The sequence below is a fragment of the Lithobates pipiens genome, unplaced genomic scaffold (genome assembly GCF_037356315.1).
Source record: "Lithobates pipiens isolate NorthernLeopardFrog02 unplaced genomic scaffold, aLitPip1_a1.2 Scaffold_18, whole genome shotgun sequence".
NCBI lineage: Eukaryota > Metazoa > Chordata > Amphibia > Anura > Ranidae > Lithobates > Lithobates pipiens.
Genome location: NW_027507758.1, coordinates 347,338,922 through 347,358,996, shown reverse-complemented (window position 1 = coordinate 347,358,996; position 20,075 = coordinate 347,338,922). Strand labels below are relative to the sequence as shown.

Below are 20,075 nucleotides of genomic sequence, written 5' to 3'. Positions count from 1 at the left end.
CGTCCTATACACTGCAATGCAACCTTCCAACGTGGAAATCCTTTCTGAGCATGCGCGAGACTTAGTTGGCCGAACAAGCCTACACACGAGCGAACAGTCCGCTGAAACCTTGTTTCAGCGGACAGTTTTTCGGAATTTCCGTAAGACCTTGTTCGGCCAACTGTCCGCTGAAACTGTCCGCTGAAGCCCCACACACGAGCGGACTGTCCGCCCAAACACTGTTCAGCGGACAAGGTTGGGCGAACAGTCTGCGCGTGTGTACGCGGCCTAACACTACCCTCTCCACAGGCTGACAACGCTGCTGTCCAAGGTTGGCTTCATTTCTCCTTTATACAGTGGAGCCTGGCCACACATGGTGCCAATTTCTTTCCTGCAACCACAATTTGCACGATTCCCCCATCAACACAGACAGTGCTGACAGGGGAATCCCTCCTGCTGAGCCACTGTCTGCTCCCAGTGGGGATGGGCAGGGAAGACAGTAGACATGTGCAGTTTGTTTCATTCCGAATAAATATTTGGACAAATTTTTTTGTTATAAGGAGATTCAGATATATCAGAATAGCTGATTTACAATATAAACAAATTTTACTGAATTCTCAGAATAACTAAACGAAATTCGTCTGCATTTTGGAAATTCTAAGTTTACATAAAGCTCCAGTCGAATTCTAACTACACATATTGCTGAAATCAAAGACTGTGTGTTATTAGAGTACCATTTCAAAATAATGCTGTTTTTGTTAAGGCAAAGGGGATTTAAAGAGTCATTGTAATAATTTGATGAAGATTTTCTTTTGTGTGTTCACTTTGCTGCATTCGAATCAAAAACAATATAACATTTTAGTTTCGACTGATTCGAAAATGTATTGATTTTAACATTTCAAATCGAAAAAAATTAGTAAACTCCAAGAAAATTCCAAATACGAATTTTGAATACGAATTTAACAAAATGAAATAACTAGACTAATGAATCGAAATGAGACAAAACACATTTTTTTTTTATCTTGCACATATCTTATAAGACAGTGATTGTTAGCAGCTATAGCAGCTGCTAGTGTTAATCGTAAAAGATTCCAGCAGGCTGGTTGTACCCAAATTGATCAATCAATTTGGTACATTCAGCCTGCTCATTAACTATTCAAATCTCTGCTGGTTCCTGCTGAACTGGTCGAGATTTGAGCTGTGTATGGCCGGCCTAAGGCCTGATTCACACCTATGCATTTTTAGTGCTTTTTGCAGATTTGCACTACGGTCCATTTAGCATGGTTTCCTATAGAACACGTTCTGTAGTGCAAAATGTGAAAAATGTGTAGGTGTGAATCTATAAGACAGGAAGTGAGTTACTAGCCAGATCACCAGAATATTAATGCAGCCATCACATTAGACAATTAATAAGCTGCAATATATTACATTGCTGGGTTTAGAAATGAATAAGAATAATAAATAAACAAATATAAATAATATAACAAAGTTAACACAAAACTATTTTTGTTTCCCATTAAACAAGCTGAAAAAATTTAAAACTTCTTGATTGTTTTAATTGATAGTAGTATCTTTCAGAACTGCCAAAATTTTTGCGGTGGTGCACCATAAGCACACAGGAGCTCTGGAAATGTGCAGCCATGGCCATGGCATTTAAAAACCAGACTCTGTACCCATCAATCCATTGCGTCTCTGCTGAAAATCATGAAGAATGTATGAAAATGATTCAGGTTAGTATACTTTATATCAGTGCTTCTCAATCTTTTTTTAGTCAAGGCACCCTTAAAAATTAGAGGGATCCCATTCTAAAATGTAAAAAACTAAACAAATAGTTTTAAATAATGCAGCAGCATCCACACATGTAGGACACCCAACGTTAAAGTTGACTTATGCTGCGTACACACGATCGGATTATCCGGTGGACTTGGTCCGGCGGACCAGAGTCCGCCGGACAATCTGCCCGTGTGTGGGCTCCGGCGGACTTAGTAAGAAGTTTTGACTCAAAATTGTCCGCCGGACTCGGCAGTCCGCTCGTTTGTGTGCTAGTCCGCCGGACTTTTGAAATGAACGGACTTGCCTACACATGGAGAAAAGTCCATTCATTTTGAACATGGCTACCAGTAGATGGAACTAGCGAAGGAAGTCAATGTTGCCACTTCCATTGGCGAGATTGATACCTCACTAGCCCCGTCGCCTGGTATGGATTTAAAGGGGAAGCCCTACGCCGAAATAACGGCATGAGGTTCATAGCATAGCTCAAAGTCCATAGCAGACCCTTATCCGAGCATGCAGCCCGGCTGGTCAGGAAAGGGGGTGGGGATGAGGGAGCGGCCCCCCTCCTGAGCCATACCAGGCCACGTTCCCCCCACCCCAAAGCACCTTGTCTCCATGTTGATGAGGACAAGGGCCTCTTCCCGACAACCCTGGCCGTTGTTTGTGGGGGTCTGCTGACGGGGGGCTTATCAGAATCCGGGAGCCCCCTTTAATAAGGGGGCCCCCAGATTCCGGCCCCCTACCCTATATGAATGAGTATGGAGTACGATGTACCCCTACCCATTCACCTGGGGAAAAAAGTACATAAAAAAACACAACCCAGGTTTTTAAAATACTTTATTAGACAGCTTCCATCTTCGAGGGTCTTCTCACTGGACTCCTCTGCTATCTTCTGCTCTTTTGCCAGCTCTTCTACTAGCGGAGGAGCCTGGCTTTCTCCTTCGTCGCCACTGCCATCCGGGGGTCTTCTTCCGACTTCGGGGGTCTCATCCCGCTCTTCTGTTCTTCTTGCCAGGCCTCCACTTTCTTCTTTCAGCTCTTTTACTAGTGTTGGCCCGGTCTTCTGTCGCTGCTTTCTGCTTCTGCTTTTTCTTCTTCTTTTCTTCTTCCTTCTTCCGATGTTGACATGATGCTCTCTCCAGCCTTAATGGCAGGGACGCATTGTGCGGTGACTTATATAGGGACAAGGGGCGGGGTCACCGGGTGATGTCACATGGTGACCCCCGCCCCTTATGTTGTCACAGTCCCGGAAAAAGAAGAAGCAGAAGGCGGTGGCGGCGACAGAAAACCGGGCAAACGCTAGTAAAATAGCTGGAAAGCGGAGGCCCGGCAAGAAGAACCGAAAAGCGGGACAAGATCCCAGAATTCGGAAGAAGACCCCCGGGCGGCGACAAAGGTGAAATCCAGGCTCCTCTGCTATAAAAGAGCTAGCAAAAGAGCAGAAGATAGCGGAGGAGTCCGGCGAAAAGACCCCTGAAGACAAAAGATAACCCCCGGAGCTGTCTAATAAAGTATTTTAAAAACCTGTGTTGTGTTTTTATATGTACACTTTTTTCCCCAGGTGAATGGGTAGGGGTACATCGTACCCCATACTCATTCACATAGGGTAGGGGGTCGGAGTCACCCCAAAGCACCCCCTATGTTGAGGGCACACAGCCTGGTATAGGAGGGGGGTGCTCGCTCATCCTCACCCCCTTTCCTGACCGGCCAGGCTGCGTGCTCGGGTCTGCTATGGACTTTGGGGGGACACCCATGCCATTTTTTCAGCGTAGGGCTTCCCCTTTAAATCCATACCAGGTGACGGGGCTCGCGAGGTGTCAATCTCACCAATGGAGGCGGCGACATTGGCTTCCTTCGCTAGTTCCGTCTACCTCGAGCCACGTTCAAAATGAACAGACTTTACTCCATGTGTGGGCAAGTCAGTTCATATCAAAAGTCCGGCGGATTGACCGTCGGAAAAGTCCGGTCGTGTGTGGGTGTGTGTGGGCAGGTCCGCTCGTTCGCAAAGTCTGGCGGACCTCCACTGCAAAGTCCGGCTGGTTGTCCGCCGGATAGTCTGATCGTGTGTATGCGGCATTATTCTTCCAAAGCAAATACACATTTGCAGACTGCTAATGACTGGTATACCAGTGTTTCTCTTCTCCCTCAGTTTTTATCACTCATTCAGATAATGTGATCCCAGTGCTGACCGAGAGGGGTAGGAGAGGGGCAAACAAGGATGCTGTGTAGGCGCATAACACTCCCCTTAACAAACAATTACATTATTGGTTGTAAGAAATCCAACGGCTGGAAGTTTGTAATAGTATAGTGCACTGTAAAAACCCATGTCTTTGTGTAACTCAAAGGCTGGTTTCATCCACCTGCTGGCTTGTATACAGTTTTTGGGCAATTTTAAGGCATTTTGCCAAGGCACTCTTGAAGAATCCTGAAGGCACCCTGGGTGAAAAAGGTTGTTTTATATTCATGAAGTATGATTTCATGAAGACTTTTCATTTGACGTATACATCAAAACAGTGCTTAGAATACCACATAACAAGCTGAATAAGCTCTTTAGAACTGTGTATGGGGTTTTTCCAAAAACGTCCTGTGTGATCATCTTCAGGAAGCATTATTGGCACAGAGTGTACAAGCAGTACTGCCTATTAGTTCATCCATACTTGGCACATCTACAGATGTTGGGCATACTTGATATAAGCCCATAGCTTTACCAGATAGTATTACATACTGTATACCAGTGATTCTCAACCTAGGGTTCTTCCAAAGGTTGCTAGGGGTTCCTTCAGCATTGGGCAATTTCTGCCTCTCAGATAAGTTCTCACTGACACCATTGATCTTTTTAGCTATCTGTAAGAAGGTAATTCTTCCCAATGACCACAAGTGTAAGGACCATTCTTCCCACTGACCATCACACTATTGTATCACGAGTTGCAAATTTCTAATTTTTAGCAGAGGTTCCCCAAAACTATTTCAAGGGTTCCTCTGTGTTGAAAAGGTTAAGAAAGGCTGCTGTTTACACTCCTAATTAATGTCACTGCTTTAAAAAGAAACATGGAGGAGGCTTCAACAACAGCCATACCTACCCTCCAGGTTTCTGGTATTGCTGCTTTTAGGGCTTGTTTAAACCAGAGGCAGTCAAATGCATTTTTAAACACAATATAAACGCACAAGGTAAAAAAAATGAATGTAATTACAATGAACCTAGTTTACACCATTGTGGTGCTTTCATGTGCGTTTAAAAAAAGTTTAGCATGCTGCATTTTTTGCACATAAATGTACTGGAATGCAAAAAAACACATGTGAATGCACTGCAAATGCATGTAAATGCAACTCCGTAAACAAAAGTCAAAATAATGCCTAAAACAGCACACTGCAAATGCACTGCAAAGGTGACAAAAATGCACTGTAATCATGCACACAAAACTGCACACCGAACATAGGGATTGTGGTAAGGGTTGCTTGCCACCTGTCCGGGATTTGAATCATGTGTCTGGGTTTCAGTCCACCTGAAACCCGGACACATTATTCAGACAGGAATGTAGCTCGGAACAATGCTTGACAGGGGGGCGAGGGGGCACTATGTGCGCCACATTACTATTCTCTTTGGCATGCCCCAAGGTGTCCCGGTCTGTTAAAATCCTATAGTGTATAAACAAAAAACATTTACTGTGCGCTCCTAAAGTGTTTGGGTTTGGCTTGAAGAAAAACTGGCAACCATAGATTGTGGTGTAAATGAGCCCTTAGAGAGAAGCGAGAATTTGTCATGGAACCAACAGCCATCAAGCTCCACTTCTAAAAAAAAAAAACATCAGTATATCCTGTAATGGTTATTTGTTCCTTCTATTTTCTGTTCAGAAAAAAGAAGTTGATGCAGTAACATTAGACGGAGGTGATATCTACACAGCCGGGAAGATGTATGAGCTAGTGCCAGCCGCTGCAGAGAGTTATTCTGGTAAGCATTTAATCGAGAATGACAGAATTTATATTTTTAAACGTACCCTGTGGAAAGTCTTTCTCTGAGCTGCATTTGAATGGATTCATTTCTATATATTCAGTTCTAAAGAAATATCCATTTTGCTTTCACGAAGACTATAAATTTCCTTAACGGAAACCAATAATTTCCAAAGTAATTGTCTGTAATCCTGCACCTGAAAATAATCATTTAATGCACTGTATCCGTAAAAAAAAAAAAAAAATCAATACACACACACACACACACACACACACACACACACACACACACACACACACACACACACACTCACACTCACACTCACACTCACACTCACACTCACACTCACACTCACACACACACACACACACACACACTCTTGAAAAGTAATTAATTCCCCTTGAAATTTTTCAAATTTTGTCATGTTACAAGCAAAAAGTGAAGTGAAAGGAAAATGATAAATGGATTTCAACATTTTTTACAATTTAATATCTGAAAAGTGTGGCATGCATTTATATTCAGCCCCCTTTACTCTGACACCCTTAACTAAAATCTAGTGGAACCAATTGCCTTCAGAAGTCACCTAATTGGTAAATAGAGTCCAGCTGTGTGTAATTTGATCTCAGTATAAATACAACTGTTCTGTGAAGCCCTCAGAGGTTTATTAAAGAACCTTGATAAACAAACCGCATCATGAAGGAACACCAGACAGGGATAAAGTTGTGGAGAAGTTTAAAGCAGGGTTAGGTTATAAAAAATATCCTAAGCTTTAATTATTTCAGGAAGCACTGTTCATCTATCATTTGAAAATGGCAAGAGTATGGCACAACTGCAAACCTACCAAGACAAGGGCGCCCACCTAAACTGACAGGCCGGGCAAGGAGAGCATTAATCAGAGAAGCAGTCAAGAGGCCCATGGTAACTCTGGAGGAGCTGCAGAGATCCACAGCACAGGTGGGAGAATCTGTCCACAGGACAGCTATTAGTCGTGTACTCCAGAAATCTGGACTTTGTGAAAATGACAAGAAGAAAGGCATTGGTGAAAGTAAATCATAAGAAGTCCTGTTTGCAGTTTTCGAGAAGCCATGTGGGGGGCCCCTGGTTTAGATCAAAGAATATTCATGTGTTAGAATGGCCAAGTCAAAGTCCAGACTTAAATTGATAATCTGTGGCAAGACTTGCAAATTGCTGTTCACAGACGCTCTCCATCCAATTTGACAGAGCTTGAGCTATTTTTCAAAGAGGAATGGGCAAAAATGTCAGTCTCTCTATATGTGCAAAGCTGGTAGAGACATACCCAAAAAGACTTGCAGCTGTAATTGCAGTGAAAGGTGGTTCTACAAAGTATTGACTCAGGGGGCTGAATACAAATGCTCACCACACTTTTCATATATTTATTTGTAAAAAATGTTGAAAACCATTTATAATTTTTCTTTCACTTCACAATTATTTGCTACTTTGTGCGGTCTATTAATAAAATACATTTACATTTTTGGTTGTAACATGACAAAATGTGGAAAATTTCACGGGGTATGAATGCTTGTCACTATGTCACTTACCCTGAAGGTACTCAACTAGTGCAATTTAAAGCATTGTTAAGTGGCTGTAAATGGTTCTGTAGAACCCTGGTTGGGAAACCCTGATCTAGCGGGTGATGTGACTCTTCAAATTATGCAGCTCTGCAACTGCCTGTGTTATCTCCCTACCTCGATCCTGCTCAATGGATTATAAATAAACATCACCACACTGCTCTTTCTCTTCTGTAAGCCTGCTTGAATAGCTCCCCTCCAGCCTAGGGCCTGAAACATGTCAGGATTACAGCAGTGTACAGTGCAATAATGGTTCTCCCACACTCAACCTGATTCCAGATGTAGAGGAGGTTACGGGACATTAATACAAAATATATATTTCAGGAAATTATGTTAGAAGTACTTACTTTACCTGTAAGGGTTAAACTATTGGTTCTCTCATATAGCTTACTTGCTTGACAATGACAGGGTTACATTTAAGAAGTATCATGAAAGCTAAGAGACAAGACTTCTGCTTTGTATTTTAGTGACAAGGCCCAGCTACACAATTAATTGATTATTGATTCTTATACTACCATACATAGCGTAACAGTAGCAGTACAATAGACCGACTTAGGCTAAACTACCAGTCCCCTAATGATTCCAGAATCACTCAACCTCACAGAGTATATCTTATCTCGTTCATTGCCAGAAACCCTGCTAACACTGTTAGCAGCATGCACACACTAAAATCCCATAGTTGATAACCAATGTTACAAGACCATGCCCAATGCGACTTGCTAACCAGAGAAAAATCCTTGGGGATTGAGGGATGAGAAAAAATTAGTTTTTGGAAAATAAAACGACTCCATAAAACAATAATCACAACCTACAATACTGCCAGCCACCACTGGAGGAAGACCCACCCAAAATCTAGCTGGCTGCACACGCATAGTCAGATGCAATATTGCATACAATCTAGTGCACTCCAAGACTACATTTAGTTGTGCAGTTCCTTTAAAAAGCGGTCCATGGTGGATCGATTTTCAAGGAATTTGACAAGCCACGAGGAGGAGTTGTAAATTCTTTGCATACACAGAAGGACAACTATATCATATTATATTTGATATCCATAGGCATGCAGTGTATACGCAACATTACAAAGTACAAGAAAGGAAATGATATGCAAAGATATTGGCTTTTTACTGTAAAATTAAAAATTAGAGAGAGGCAGAAATAAACGTTACTGTTTGGGCAGTATCTTTAAAGTGATATTAAAGTTAAGTATTTTTTTTTCTTTTAAAAACTAGAGGAATCAATGGTGGAGTAGGATGTGAGTGTTCTGGTAGATAATAAGCTTAATAATAGCATGCAATGCCAAGCTGCAGTTTCAAAAGTGGGCAAAGTCCTTTCTTGTATTAAGAGAGAGATATCATTTTGTCCCTGTACGAATCATTCGTTTGCCCTTGTACACACGGTCGGACACTCCGACAACAAAATCCGTCGGATTTTTTCCAACGGATTTTGTCCGAAACTGGTGTTGCATACACACGGTCGGACAAAGTTGTCGGAAAATCCGATCGTTTGGAACGTGTTGACGTTCGTTCATTACGACGGGACTACGTTGCAGCTAGTAGCCAATATCTTTGGTCTCGTAATTTGATCTGAGCATGCGTGGCACTTTGTCCGATCGGAATTCTTTACAAACGATCGGACAAAGTCTGATCGGATCATGTTGTCGGAAAATTTTATATCCTGCTCTCAAACTTTGTTGGTCGGACATTCCGACGGAAAAAGTCCGATGGAGCCCACACACGGTCGGATTATCCGACAACACAGTCCGATCGGACCATTTCCGTCGGAATGTCCGACTGTGTGTACAAGGCCTAAGACCTCATCTGGAACCTGCAGTTCAGTTTTGGGCACCAGTTCACAAAAAAGGATATTGGGGAACTGCAGAAAGTGCAGAGAAGGGCAACCAAACTGATAAGAGGCATGGAGGATAGGCTTGTGCAATTCGTTTCGTAACGAATCGAAATTCGGCTGAATTTTGCATCTTTTGGACATTCGGATGCATCCGAATGCCCGAATAAACAGAATTACGAATAACAACGAATACGAAAGAAATATAACGAATGAATTTGAATGAATTCGGTAATTCTTTAAAGCTCTAATGAAACAAAAAGTCAGCTCAAAGTAAATCTTATAGTCCAATCAGCTAATTAATTTTGTGCCGGAGGATGGATTACTGGCAAAGTACATTCCTGAGAACTGAGTTAGAAGGGTGTTGTATTGTATTTGAGCCGAGGAGAAAAGACGTTGTTATTGTGTGTGTTAAAAGATTCAATAAACAAACGACTTTCCAAACTACGAATCATTATCACGAATGGCTATACATACATAAATAGCGAATTTCTACGAATGAATGAATTCGACACTCTACAAATAATAACGAATTTTCCGAAAACGTATTAACGTACCATAACGAATATAACAGAACGAAACTAAACAAAATTTTTCTAATGGAGGAACTAATGGAGGAACTCCGCTATGAGGAAAAATTAAAGGCATTGAGTTTATTTTCTCTTGAGGAGATCAAGGGGGGATATAATCAACATTTATAAACACATAGGTGGACATATAATGAACTTGATATAGAGTTATTCACTTTAAGGTCATCACAGAGAGAGGCCACTCTTTATGTCTGGAGGAAAAGAGCTTTAATCTCCAAATATGAAATGGTTTCTTCACAGTAATGCTGTATACACATGATCACACTTTCCGACAACAAAATCCATGTTTTTTTTCAGACAGATGTTGGCTCAAACTTGTCTTGCATACACACGGTCACACAAATCTTGTCGGAAATTCCGAACGTCAAGAACGTGATGACCTACGACGAGCCTAGAAAATTGAAGTTCAATAGCCAGTGCGGCTCTTCTGCTTAATTCCGAGCATGGGTGGAATTTTGTGTGTCAGAATTGTGTTCACGCGATCGGAATTTCCGACAACGGATTTTATTGTCGGAAAATTTGAGATCCAGATCTCAAATTTTGTTTGTTGGAAATTGCGACGCAAAATGTCTGATGGAACCTACACATGGTCGGAATTTCCAACAACAAGCTCTCATCGAACATTTGTTGACGGAAATTCTGACCGTGTGTACGCGGCATAAGAGCTGTGAAAATGTGGAATAGACTGCCTCAAGAGCTGGTTCTGGCCAACTCTGTAGATTGTTTTAAGAAAGGCCTATATTCTTTCCTAAATGTACATAATATAACTGGATACTAATATTTATAGGTAAAGTTGATCCAGGGAATATCCGATTGCCTCTTGAGGGATCAGGAAGGAATTTTTGACCCCCCTTGGAGCAAAGTGGTCTTTTTTTGTTTTGTTTTTTGTTCCTTTGAACTGTGGATGGGCTTGTGTCTTTTTTTTCAACCAGATTAACTATGTACCTATGTAAAATTTTAAGATTTCAATGTTTTTACTTAATTTAGAGAAATATATTTCATATTGCATTTGAATGAACTTTATTTCAGGCACACCAACTGCTAATGTGTTTGGAGATACTGCAAACAAGCACAAACATTTACATTCAGACTGACTCAAGACACTCGGCCTACCGGTTTACTCAGGGCCGGTGCTACCACTAGGCAAACTAGGCAGCCGCCTAGGGCGCACTGCTGCCTAGGGCGCCCATCCACTGGTGTTCCTACTCTTTTTTTTCTCTGCAGTAAGCAACTAAGTCTCAGAATCAGCAGGCAGCTGCCTTTCTGTTCGCACAGTGTCAGAGGCGCATTTGCAGTGGAGGACTGTGTCCCGACTCCTGAATAAATGGAAGCAAGCAAACATTCATTGATGGGTGCTGGCGAGGCTGCATTTGATGGGTGCTGGCGAGGCTGCATTGATGCACGCTGCTGAGGCTGCATTGATGGGCGCTGGTGAGGCTGCATGATGGACGCTGGTGAGGCTGCATTTGATGGGCGCTGGTAAAGCTGCTTTTGATGGGCGCTGGTGAGGCTGAATTGGATGGGTGCTGGTGAGGCTGCATTTGATTGCCACTGGTGGGCTGTATTTGATGGGCACTTCATTAAAAAGGTGGGGTATACATGGGCAGGGCAAAGGGGCTGTAGTCAGGTGTGGAGCCGGGGGAGCGGTAATGAGGTTTCGCCTAGGGTGTCAAAAATCCTTGCACCAGCCCTGGGTTTACTGACTGCAATTTGCATTCTAGCATGCATCTTCTGCACCTGACAGTGCTGGTAAAATGTATCCAAACCTAAAAACAAAAACATAATAGATTGCAGCTTACCAGTCCTGTTTTTGTGTTGAGATACACTTTAAATCCCTAGAGCTTCTGGTATCACAATTGCTTTGAAGTTGAGTGGACATTCTGGCGCTGCTGTGATGTTTTATGGATAGGATTAGAATTTCACTGATGGATTTAATTTATTCCCAAGAGTGCTCTTTAACGGGGAGAAATAAAATCACAGAACCTAGCGAACTATAATTGTTCTCTTGTTTGTTTTTCTAGTAAATGATTCATCCGATAATTACTATGCAGTGGCTGTTGTCCATAAGACCCCTTTTGATGCCTTCACAATTCATGAACTGAAGGGTAAAAAATCCTGCCACACAGGGTACAAACGCACAGCTGGCTGGAATATCCCTATCGGAATCCTGAAGAAGTATGGTCTAATCAGACCAGAAGGTTGTAATATTGCCAAAGGTAAGTAAGCTGGATTCTAGAGCTTGCCATTAAAGCGATTGTAAACTTGCATTAAAAAAAAAAAAAAAAAATCCTCCTGCAAGGTAATGCCATAATGTGCATACTAGCACGTTATGAACTACTTACCTTAGAATTAAGACACCCTGTCTTCCTTCCAGGTTTGCGGGCTGCGGCCTATGCCGTCCCTTTAGAGTGCATGTGCCGTTTGTCACCGGCTGCAAAAACAGAAGATATCTCCTAAAACAGTGCACATTTGGAAGATATTCCTTGTACCTATAGGTAAACTTTATTTTAAGCTTGCCTGTAGGTACAAGTATAGCAGCTTTAAGTTAAATGGGTACCACAATCTTCTCAGATTTTTACATGGTATTTGAGAGTGATTTCAGGCACACAATGATAGACTTCCAATAAGATAACAAGATCATTTACTCTGGATGCTGTGCATTCACTGCTAAGCAGGAAGCAGAGCCTGTACTGAGTAAACATAGCTGTTCCATTGTATAGATACAGTGTGTGTATATACAGTATATACCGGGTAAAATAAGTATTGAACATGTTACCATTGTTCTAGGTAAATATATTTCTAAAGGTGCTATTGACATGAAATGTTTAACACATGTCGGTAACAACCCATGCAATCCATACATACAAAGAAACCAAAACACATAAGTTCGGAAATTAAGTTATGGAATGACACAGGGAAAATGTACTGAACATGCTAACTGAAATTTATTTAATACTCTGTACAAAATCCTTTTTTGGTAATGACAACTTCAAGACGCCTCCTGTATGGGCAGGGCTGGCCCTATCATGGGTCCCAGTGGGTCCATTGGACCCAGGCAACACTTTGAGAGAGGCAGCGAATTCAACCACGGCTGCCTCTCTTTCTCTTCTATTTACCCAGCAAATTGACGACCAAGATTTTTTTCCCAGCAGTTGTGTGTCATGATGACAATTGCCCCCTGGCCGTTCCACCTGCCCCTATACTAACCTAGCCCATCCCTATACTGCCTATATACTACCATAGCCTGCCCCCATACTGCCTTAGCCTGTCCATATACAGTGCCTTGCAAAAGTATTCACCCCCCTTGGCATTTTATGTGTTTTGTTGCCTCACAACCTGGAATTAACATGGATTGTTTGAGGATTTACATAATTTAATTTACAGAACATGCCAACAACTTTGAAGATTTTTTTTTTATTATTGTTAAGCAAACAACAAATAGGACAACATAACAGAAAAAGTCAATGTGCATAACTATTCACCTCCCTAAAGCCACCTTTTGCAGCTATTACAGTTCCAAATCGCTTTGGATAAGTCTCTATGAGCTGCCCCATCTTACCACTGGGACTTTTGCCCATTCCTCCTTGGAAAACTGCTCCAGCTCCTTCAAATTGGATTGTTTGCACTTGTGAACAGCAATCTTTAAGTCTCACCACGGATGTTCTATTGGATTGAGGTGCGGGCTTTGACTAGGCCATTTCAATGCATTTAGGTGTTAGGGGTCATTGTCCTGCTGGAAGGTGAACCTTCCATCTTAGCCTCAAATTACACACAGAGTGGTACAGGTTTTGCTCAAGAATAATCCTGTATTTAGCACCATCCATCTTTCCCTCAACTCTGACCAGTTTCCCAGTCCCGACTGCTGAAAAACATCCCCACAGCAGTATGCTGCCACCACCAAGTTTCACTTTGGGGATGGTGTTCTTTTGGTGATATGTTGGGTTTGCGCCAGACATAGCGTTTTCTTTGGCGGCCAAAAAGTTACATTTTAGTCTCATCAGACCAGTGCACCTTTATCCATACATTTTGGGAGTCTCCCACGTGCCTTTTCGCAAACTCAAAACGTGCTATTTTGTTTTTTGCTGAAAGTAATGGCTCTCTTCTGGCCACTCTATGGAGCGTACGGCTTATTGTCGTCCTATGTACAGATACTCCAGTCTCTGCTGTGGAACTCTGCAGCGCTTCCAGGGTTACCTTAGGTATCTGTGCTGCATCTCTGATTAATGCCCTCCTTGCCCGGTCCGTGAGTTTTGTTGTGCGGCCGTCTCTTGGCAGGTTTGCTGTTGTGCCATGTTCTTTCCATTTGGTTATGATAGATTTGATGGTGCTCCTAGGGATCATCAAAGATTTGGATATTTTTTTATAACCTAACCCTGACTTGTAATTCTCAACAAAATTGTCCCTTTCTTGTTTGGAGAGTTCCTTGGTCTTTATGGCTGTGTTTGGTTAGTGGTGCCTCTTGCTTAGCTGTTGCAGCCTCTGGGGCCTTTCAAAAAGGTGTGTATATGTAATAAAAGTTCATGTGACACTTAGATTGCACACAGGTGGACATCATTTCACTAATTATGTGACTTCTGAAGGTAATTGCGCCAGAGATTTTTATGGGCTAAATAACAAAAGGGGGTGAATACATACGCACATGCCAATTATCAGTTTTTTATTTCTGAAAAATTGTTTTATGTATATAATTTTCTAATTTTACTTCACCAACTTAGACTATTGTGTTCTGATCCATCGCATATAATTCAGATTAAAAAAACATTGAACTAAAGACTGTAATGTAACAAAATAGGTAAAAAGCCAAGGGGGTGAATATTTTGCAAGGAACTGTACTACCCTAGCCTGTCCATATACTACCCTAGCCTGTCCATATACTACCCTAGCCTATCCATATACTACCCTAGCCTGTCCATATACTACCCTAGCCTGTCTATATACTGACCGAGACTGCCCTAGCGCAACCCTTGGAATTTAACACAATGGTATGTCATATAATTTTGCATATAGACAAGGTGCTGTTGCATGTAAAGCTGACTTCCTGATAAATTTAATTTTAGTTTGAATTCTCATGATATAAAATAACGGATGGGGGTGGGGGGCAGCATTTCATTTTTGGACCCAAGCAGCACAATGTCTTGGGTCAGCCCTGTGTATGGAGAAACTAGTCGCATACATTGCTCAGGTGTTATTTTGCCCCTTTCTTCCACACAGTCTTCAAATCTTGAAGGTTCTGTGTGCCTCTTCTATGAACTCTTTAGTTCTTTTCATAGATTTTCTATCCAATTCAATTCAGGTGATTGGCTGGGCTATTCTACAAACTTTATTTTCTTTCTTTGAAACCAACTGAGAGTTTCTGTGACTTTGTGTTTGGGATCATTGTCTTGCTGAAATGTCCACCCTTGTTTCATCTTCTTCATCCTGGTAGATGGCAACAGACTTCTATCAAGAATGTCTAGCTACATTTTACCTTTCATTCTTCCTTCAATGAGAAGAGGTTTACCAGTACCCGTATGCTGAAAAACAGCCCCCCACCATGATGTTCCTACCTCCAAACTTCACTGTTGGTATGGTGTTTTTGGGGTGATGTGCAGTGCCATTTGACCAAACATGGTGTGTATTATAGTTCAATGTTGGTCTCATCTATATTCTCCCAGTATTTCATTGACTTGTCTAAATGTTCTGCAGCAAACTTTAAACAAGCTTCAACATGCTTTTTCTTCAGCAGTAGAGTCTTGCGTGGTGAACGTGCATTTAGGCCATGGCGGTTGAGTTAATTACTTATTGTACCTGCTAAAAATTGTACATGCTAATTCCAGGTATTTCTGGAGTTCTCCACAAGTGGTCCTTTGCTCTTGGACAACTGATAATTATTTTCACTTCTCTGTCAGAAATCCTGAGGAGCAACTGGTTATGGTCGGTTTATGGTGAAATTATGTTCTTTCCGCTTCTGGATTATGGCCCCAACAGTGCTCATTGGAACTTCCAGAAGTTTAGAAATCCTTCTGTAACCAATGCCATCAGTATGTTTCGCAAGAATAAGGTTGAGAAGGTCTTGAGAGAGCTCTTTGCTTTTACTCATCGTCCGATGTTTCTTGTGTGACACCTTGGTAATGAGACACCTTTTTTATAGGCCATCAGTTGAGACTGAACCAGCTAATATTAACCGCTTCAGCCCCGGAAGAATGTACCCCATTCCTGACCGAGCCATTTTTTGTGATACGGCATTGTGTTGCTTTAACTGACAATTGTGCTATCATGCAACGCTGTACCCAAACAAAGTTTGTCCTTTTTTCCCCCACAAATAGAGCTTTCTTTTGGTGGTATTTGATGACCTATGCTGTTTTTATTTTTTGTGCAAAAACACAATATTTTTAACTTTTTGCTATAATATATATATTCTTCTACATATTTTTGTTAAAACAAATTTGTAATAAAGGTATATTGATTGGTTTGTGAAAACTTTTTAATGTCTACAAAATAGGGAACAGATTTATGGCATTTTTATTATTTATTTATTTTTTACAAGTAAAATCTGCGATTTTTTTTGGAGGGGACTGCGACATTGCGGACAGATCGGACACTTTTTTGGGACCATTGACATTTAAGTTTGAATATATTTTTATTAACCATTTTTCAAGTAAAGCAGTAGAGGGTACAGAATAAAGAAAAAGGGGGGTGGGGGGGTAGTGGTAAACAAATACCACCACACAAATGGTACATATTGTTTGATCATATAAATGTAAATAACTGTGTGTAAAAGTTGCAATCAATATCCTAAGCATTAAGCGTCTCCAAGTAGTTGAACATATAATTCTGTATAAACCAGGGGTAGGGAGGGGAGTGGGGTATGGGGGAGGGTATAGATATACAGTTAGTGTGACTGTTACATTTCATTCTCAATTTGGCTGAGACAAGATGTATGGAGAGCCGTTCACTGGAGCTTGGTCATATGGACCACTTACCCCAGTGATATTCTGGCTGTGAATGCCTAGGGCTTTTCTCGGCTCATCCTCTGGCAATTCTGTGCAATAGTCTATCTGAGGTTGAGTAGTGGGCCCAGGCATACCACAGTTTAAGGTATTTATCCCAGTTGTCTCCCTTCCTAGCCTGCATCTCCTCCATGAGCATGACGTCATTGAGGATAGCAATCCACCTATGAGGACAGGTTACTTCTGATTTCCAGTATTTCACAATCAGCTGGCAAGCTGCTGATAGAATAAACCTGAGGAGGTCTTTTGGGGGATTTGACTGATCCCGGGAGGATGGACTGTAGGGCGACCATAGGGGAGAGGGCGAGAGAGTCATCAAACATTTCATTATATACCTCAAATATTTATTTCCAAAAGGGGGTAGACTCAATCACATTCCCACCAGATATGGAGGTAGGTTCCTTTTCCTCTGTGACAGCGCCAGCAAGTATTCTGGAGCGTTGGGGAACATCCCGTGGACCGAGACTGGATCTCTATACCATTAGAGAGCAATGGTAGTTTTTTTACCATTGGAGAGTAGTTTGTAGTTTTTCCCCCATGTGAGCAGCTGGAGATCGAAGACTTATGGGTGAATGTGATACGTTTTTTAACTGGGTGAAGATTCTCTATTCAGCCCCCAGGGCAAGACTCTGCATTAACAATACTCTCTCCCAGTCATTTACATTACATAGGGGCACTCGACAGGGGTGCCCGTTGTAGCCCCTGTTGTGTGGCCTTGTGGTGGAACATAGAGGCCCCTCGGAGGAAAAGATTTCTCTTTATGCCGATGACACACCCTGCTTTACCTAGGAGACATGACTACCTCTTATGCCGCGTACACACAACCGGACGTTCCATCAGAAAAGATCAGACGGAATAATTTCATCGGATATTCCGATCATGTGTGGGCTTCATCTGACTTTTTTCTTCAAAAATTCTGCTGGACCTAGAAATAGAACATGTTTTAAAACTTTCAGACAGAATCAATTCCTATCGTGAAAACCGTTCGTCTGTATGCTATTCCGACGGATCAAAAAATAACGCAAGGGCAGCTATTGGCTACTGGCTGTTGAAATCCCTTTTCTAGTCCCATCATTGTGCATAGGCAAGTCCATTTGGTCGGAACTCCGTTGGAAAGACCTTCAGAGTTTATTCTGATGGAAAGTCCGGTTGTGTATACGCTGCATTTTCAGGTGCTAATGGCGCTTAAATCCAGGTTTGGCAAATTCTCTGGCTTTTCAATAAATTGGTCTAAATCCATCCTGATGCTCCTAGATCTCATGACGAGTTCCTTGCCCCAGGAGGCAGGACAAATTACTATAGTTAATTCTTTTATATATTTAGGGGTGGTGGTGACTCCGGACACTTCTAGCTACCTAGAATTAAATTTGAGCCCCTTGTTAGATAAACAAAGAGAAAAATCCCTTAGCTGGTGCAAGCGGTGGGTCTTCTTAAAAAAAAGTGTGGGAGGCAACGAAGGTCAAGGGCCCCCTGGGATTCACCCCTCTGTGGGATAATCCAAGATACCCAGAACTCAATAAACTGGAGGGATTCACCCTATGGAAACGCAAGGGGATATGTTTTTTTCCCACAGGTATGTACAGAATGTATTAAAATCTTTTGCACAACTTTGCTCAGAATTTACAATCCTCACTAGATGTTTTTATCAATATCTCCAACTCAGATATGCTTTGCAGGCTCGGGGACAGATAACCTCCCTGACCGCGACCTCACCCCTGCTCCTAATGGAGCTACTTCAAGCAAATGCCAGCAATGGGCAGATTTAAAAAAATTACTAAGTACTGTTGTCTTCTACCCAGGACCATGTCTCATTGAAATGTAGAGCTAAATGGATCACAAACATTGGAGAGATTGATGGTAATCAATGGGACATGGCATTGGAATCAATCCCTATTGTCTCCATTTTTGGCCTCCCATAGGTTATCGCAGCTGCTAATTCTGCATAGAACTTATCAGACGCCCCAAACTGTATGCATGGGGCCTGAGGGATTCAGCTCTGTGTCCAAAATGTAAAACACACCAAGGTGATTTAATTCACATGCTGTGGTGGTGTCCAAATCTCAACAGGTATTGGACTGAGGTCACGCAGACTGTCTCCCAGCTGGAGCAGGTACCAATGCCCTCCACCCCTCTGGTGTGTCTACTGTGAGCGATTGATGAGATTTACATTACCCTCTGGTACATTATGATTACTAGACTACTATACCTAGCTAGAAAGCTTATAGCTAGACACTGGATGGCACCTACAGGGAAACAATGGATTGTATATGTAAACTCACTCCTGATTAGGGAACAACTGGCCTATCATTACAGAAATCCGTGCCAAAATTTGAATTTATCTGGCCGTCATGGCTCACTGATCCGGCTTTCACTCTCCACACAACTAGTAATGGATAGACTATTGCGAAGTATATGGAGAGGTGGGGTGGAAGGAGAAGGGAAGGGAAAACAGTTAAAAGTTTCAGCTCTGTTATGTCCAGTACTTGGTGTAGCAAAATCCAATAGCAGAAAGAAAGAAAAAGACCGTGTTCTGATTTGCAAGTTGTCCAACCAAGTGCTAAAAGTTTGCCTTAACGGTTATGTAATGGTGCAGTGCAACATATATGATTATATTTGAAGATACGCATTGTATACCTCTAACAGATTGTTACTATATTCAGCCCTATCAATGTTTGTTGAGTCTGAGTCCTAATCCGATCTGCTGTAGTGATAATTTAAGAAATTACCAGCTTACCCTGTCAAATGCCTTGCCCTCGTCGCATGCTACCATGCATGCAGAGATATGTTTGCGCTGAGCGTAGGTGATCAGATGAAGGGTCTTTGTGGTGTTGTCCCTGGCCTCGCGGCCCGGGACAAAGCCTACCTGATCACTGTGTATTAGGTCAGGTAGTATGGGGCCAAGACTGTTCGCGATTATCTTGGAGAACAGTTTAAGGTCAACATTTAGTAGTGAGATGGGTCTGTAATTACTGCAGCTTGTGTAGTCCTTTCCCCGGTTTGGGGATGACAACTATTTGATTCCTCAATGGCCAGTGCCATGAATGGGGCTAACTGATGGGCAAATGTCTTGTAAAAGCCTGTTGTGTAGCCGTCTAGCCCAGGACTCTTGCCATTTTTGAGGCTTTTGATTGCTAGTAAATAGTCAGTTGTGGTGATAAGTGTTTCAAGATCCTCAATAGTATTGGTAGAGATCGTGGGCAGGGCTGTGTCTTGGATGTATGTGGACATGTTGGTGTCACCTGAACTGGGGGGTTCACCCAGGTTGTATAGTGAGGAATAATAGTTTCTGAATTTGGAAACAATCTCTGAGTTCTTGTGGAGCTTAGGGTGTGCAAGAATGTGTGGGATGGTTTGTCTGCATTGT

At 42.1% G+C, this 20,075-nt stretch overlaps 1 protein-coding gene across 2 annotated transcripts in view; it reads left to right on the top strand.

The window, feature by feature from the left end:
- The window catches only part of MELTF (melanotransferrin), a 122,421-nt gene that overhangs the window by 67,929 nt on the left and 34,417 nt on the right, over positions 1-20,075 (top strand). For both annotated transcript variants that reach the window (XR_013276773.1, XM_077487431.1), the window contains exons 9-11: positions 1,558-1,709; positions 5,605-5,701; positions 11,744-11,938. Coding sequence is in view for 1 of the 2 variants with exons in the window: in XM_077487431.1 (XP_077343557.1) it covers positions 1,558-1,709; positions 5,605-5,701; positions 11,744-11,938 (444 nt within the window). In the remaining variant the exon portion in view is untranslated. The remainder of the gene's footprint in view (positions 1-1,557; positions 1,710-5,604; positions 5,702-11,743; positions 11,939-20,075) is intronic.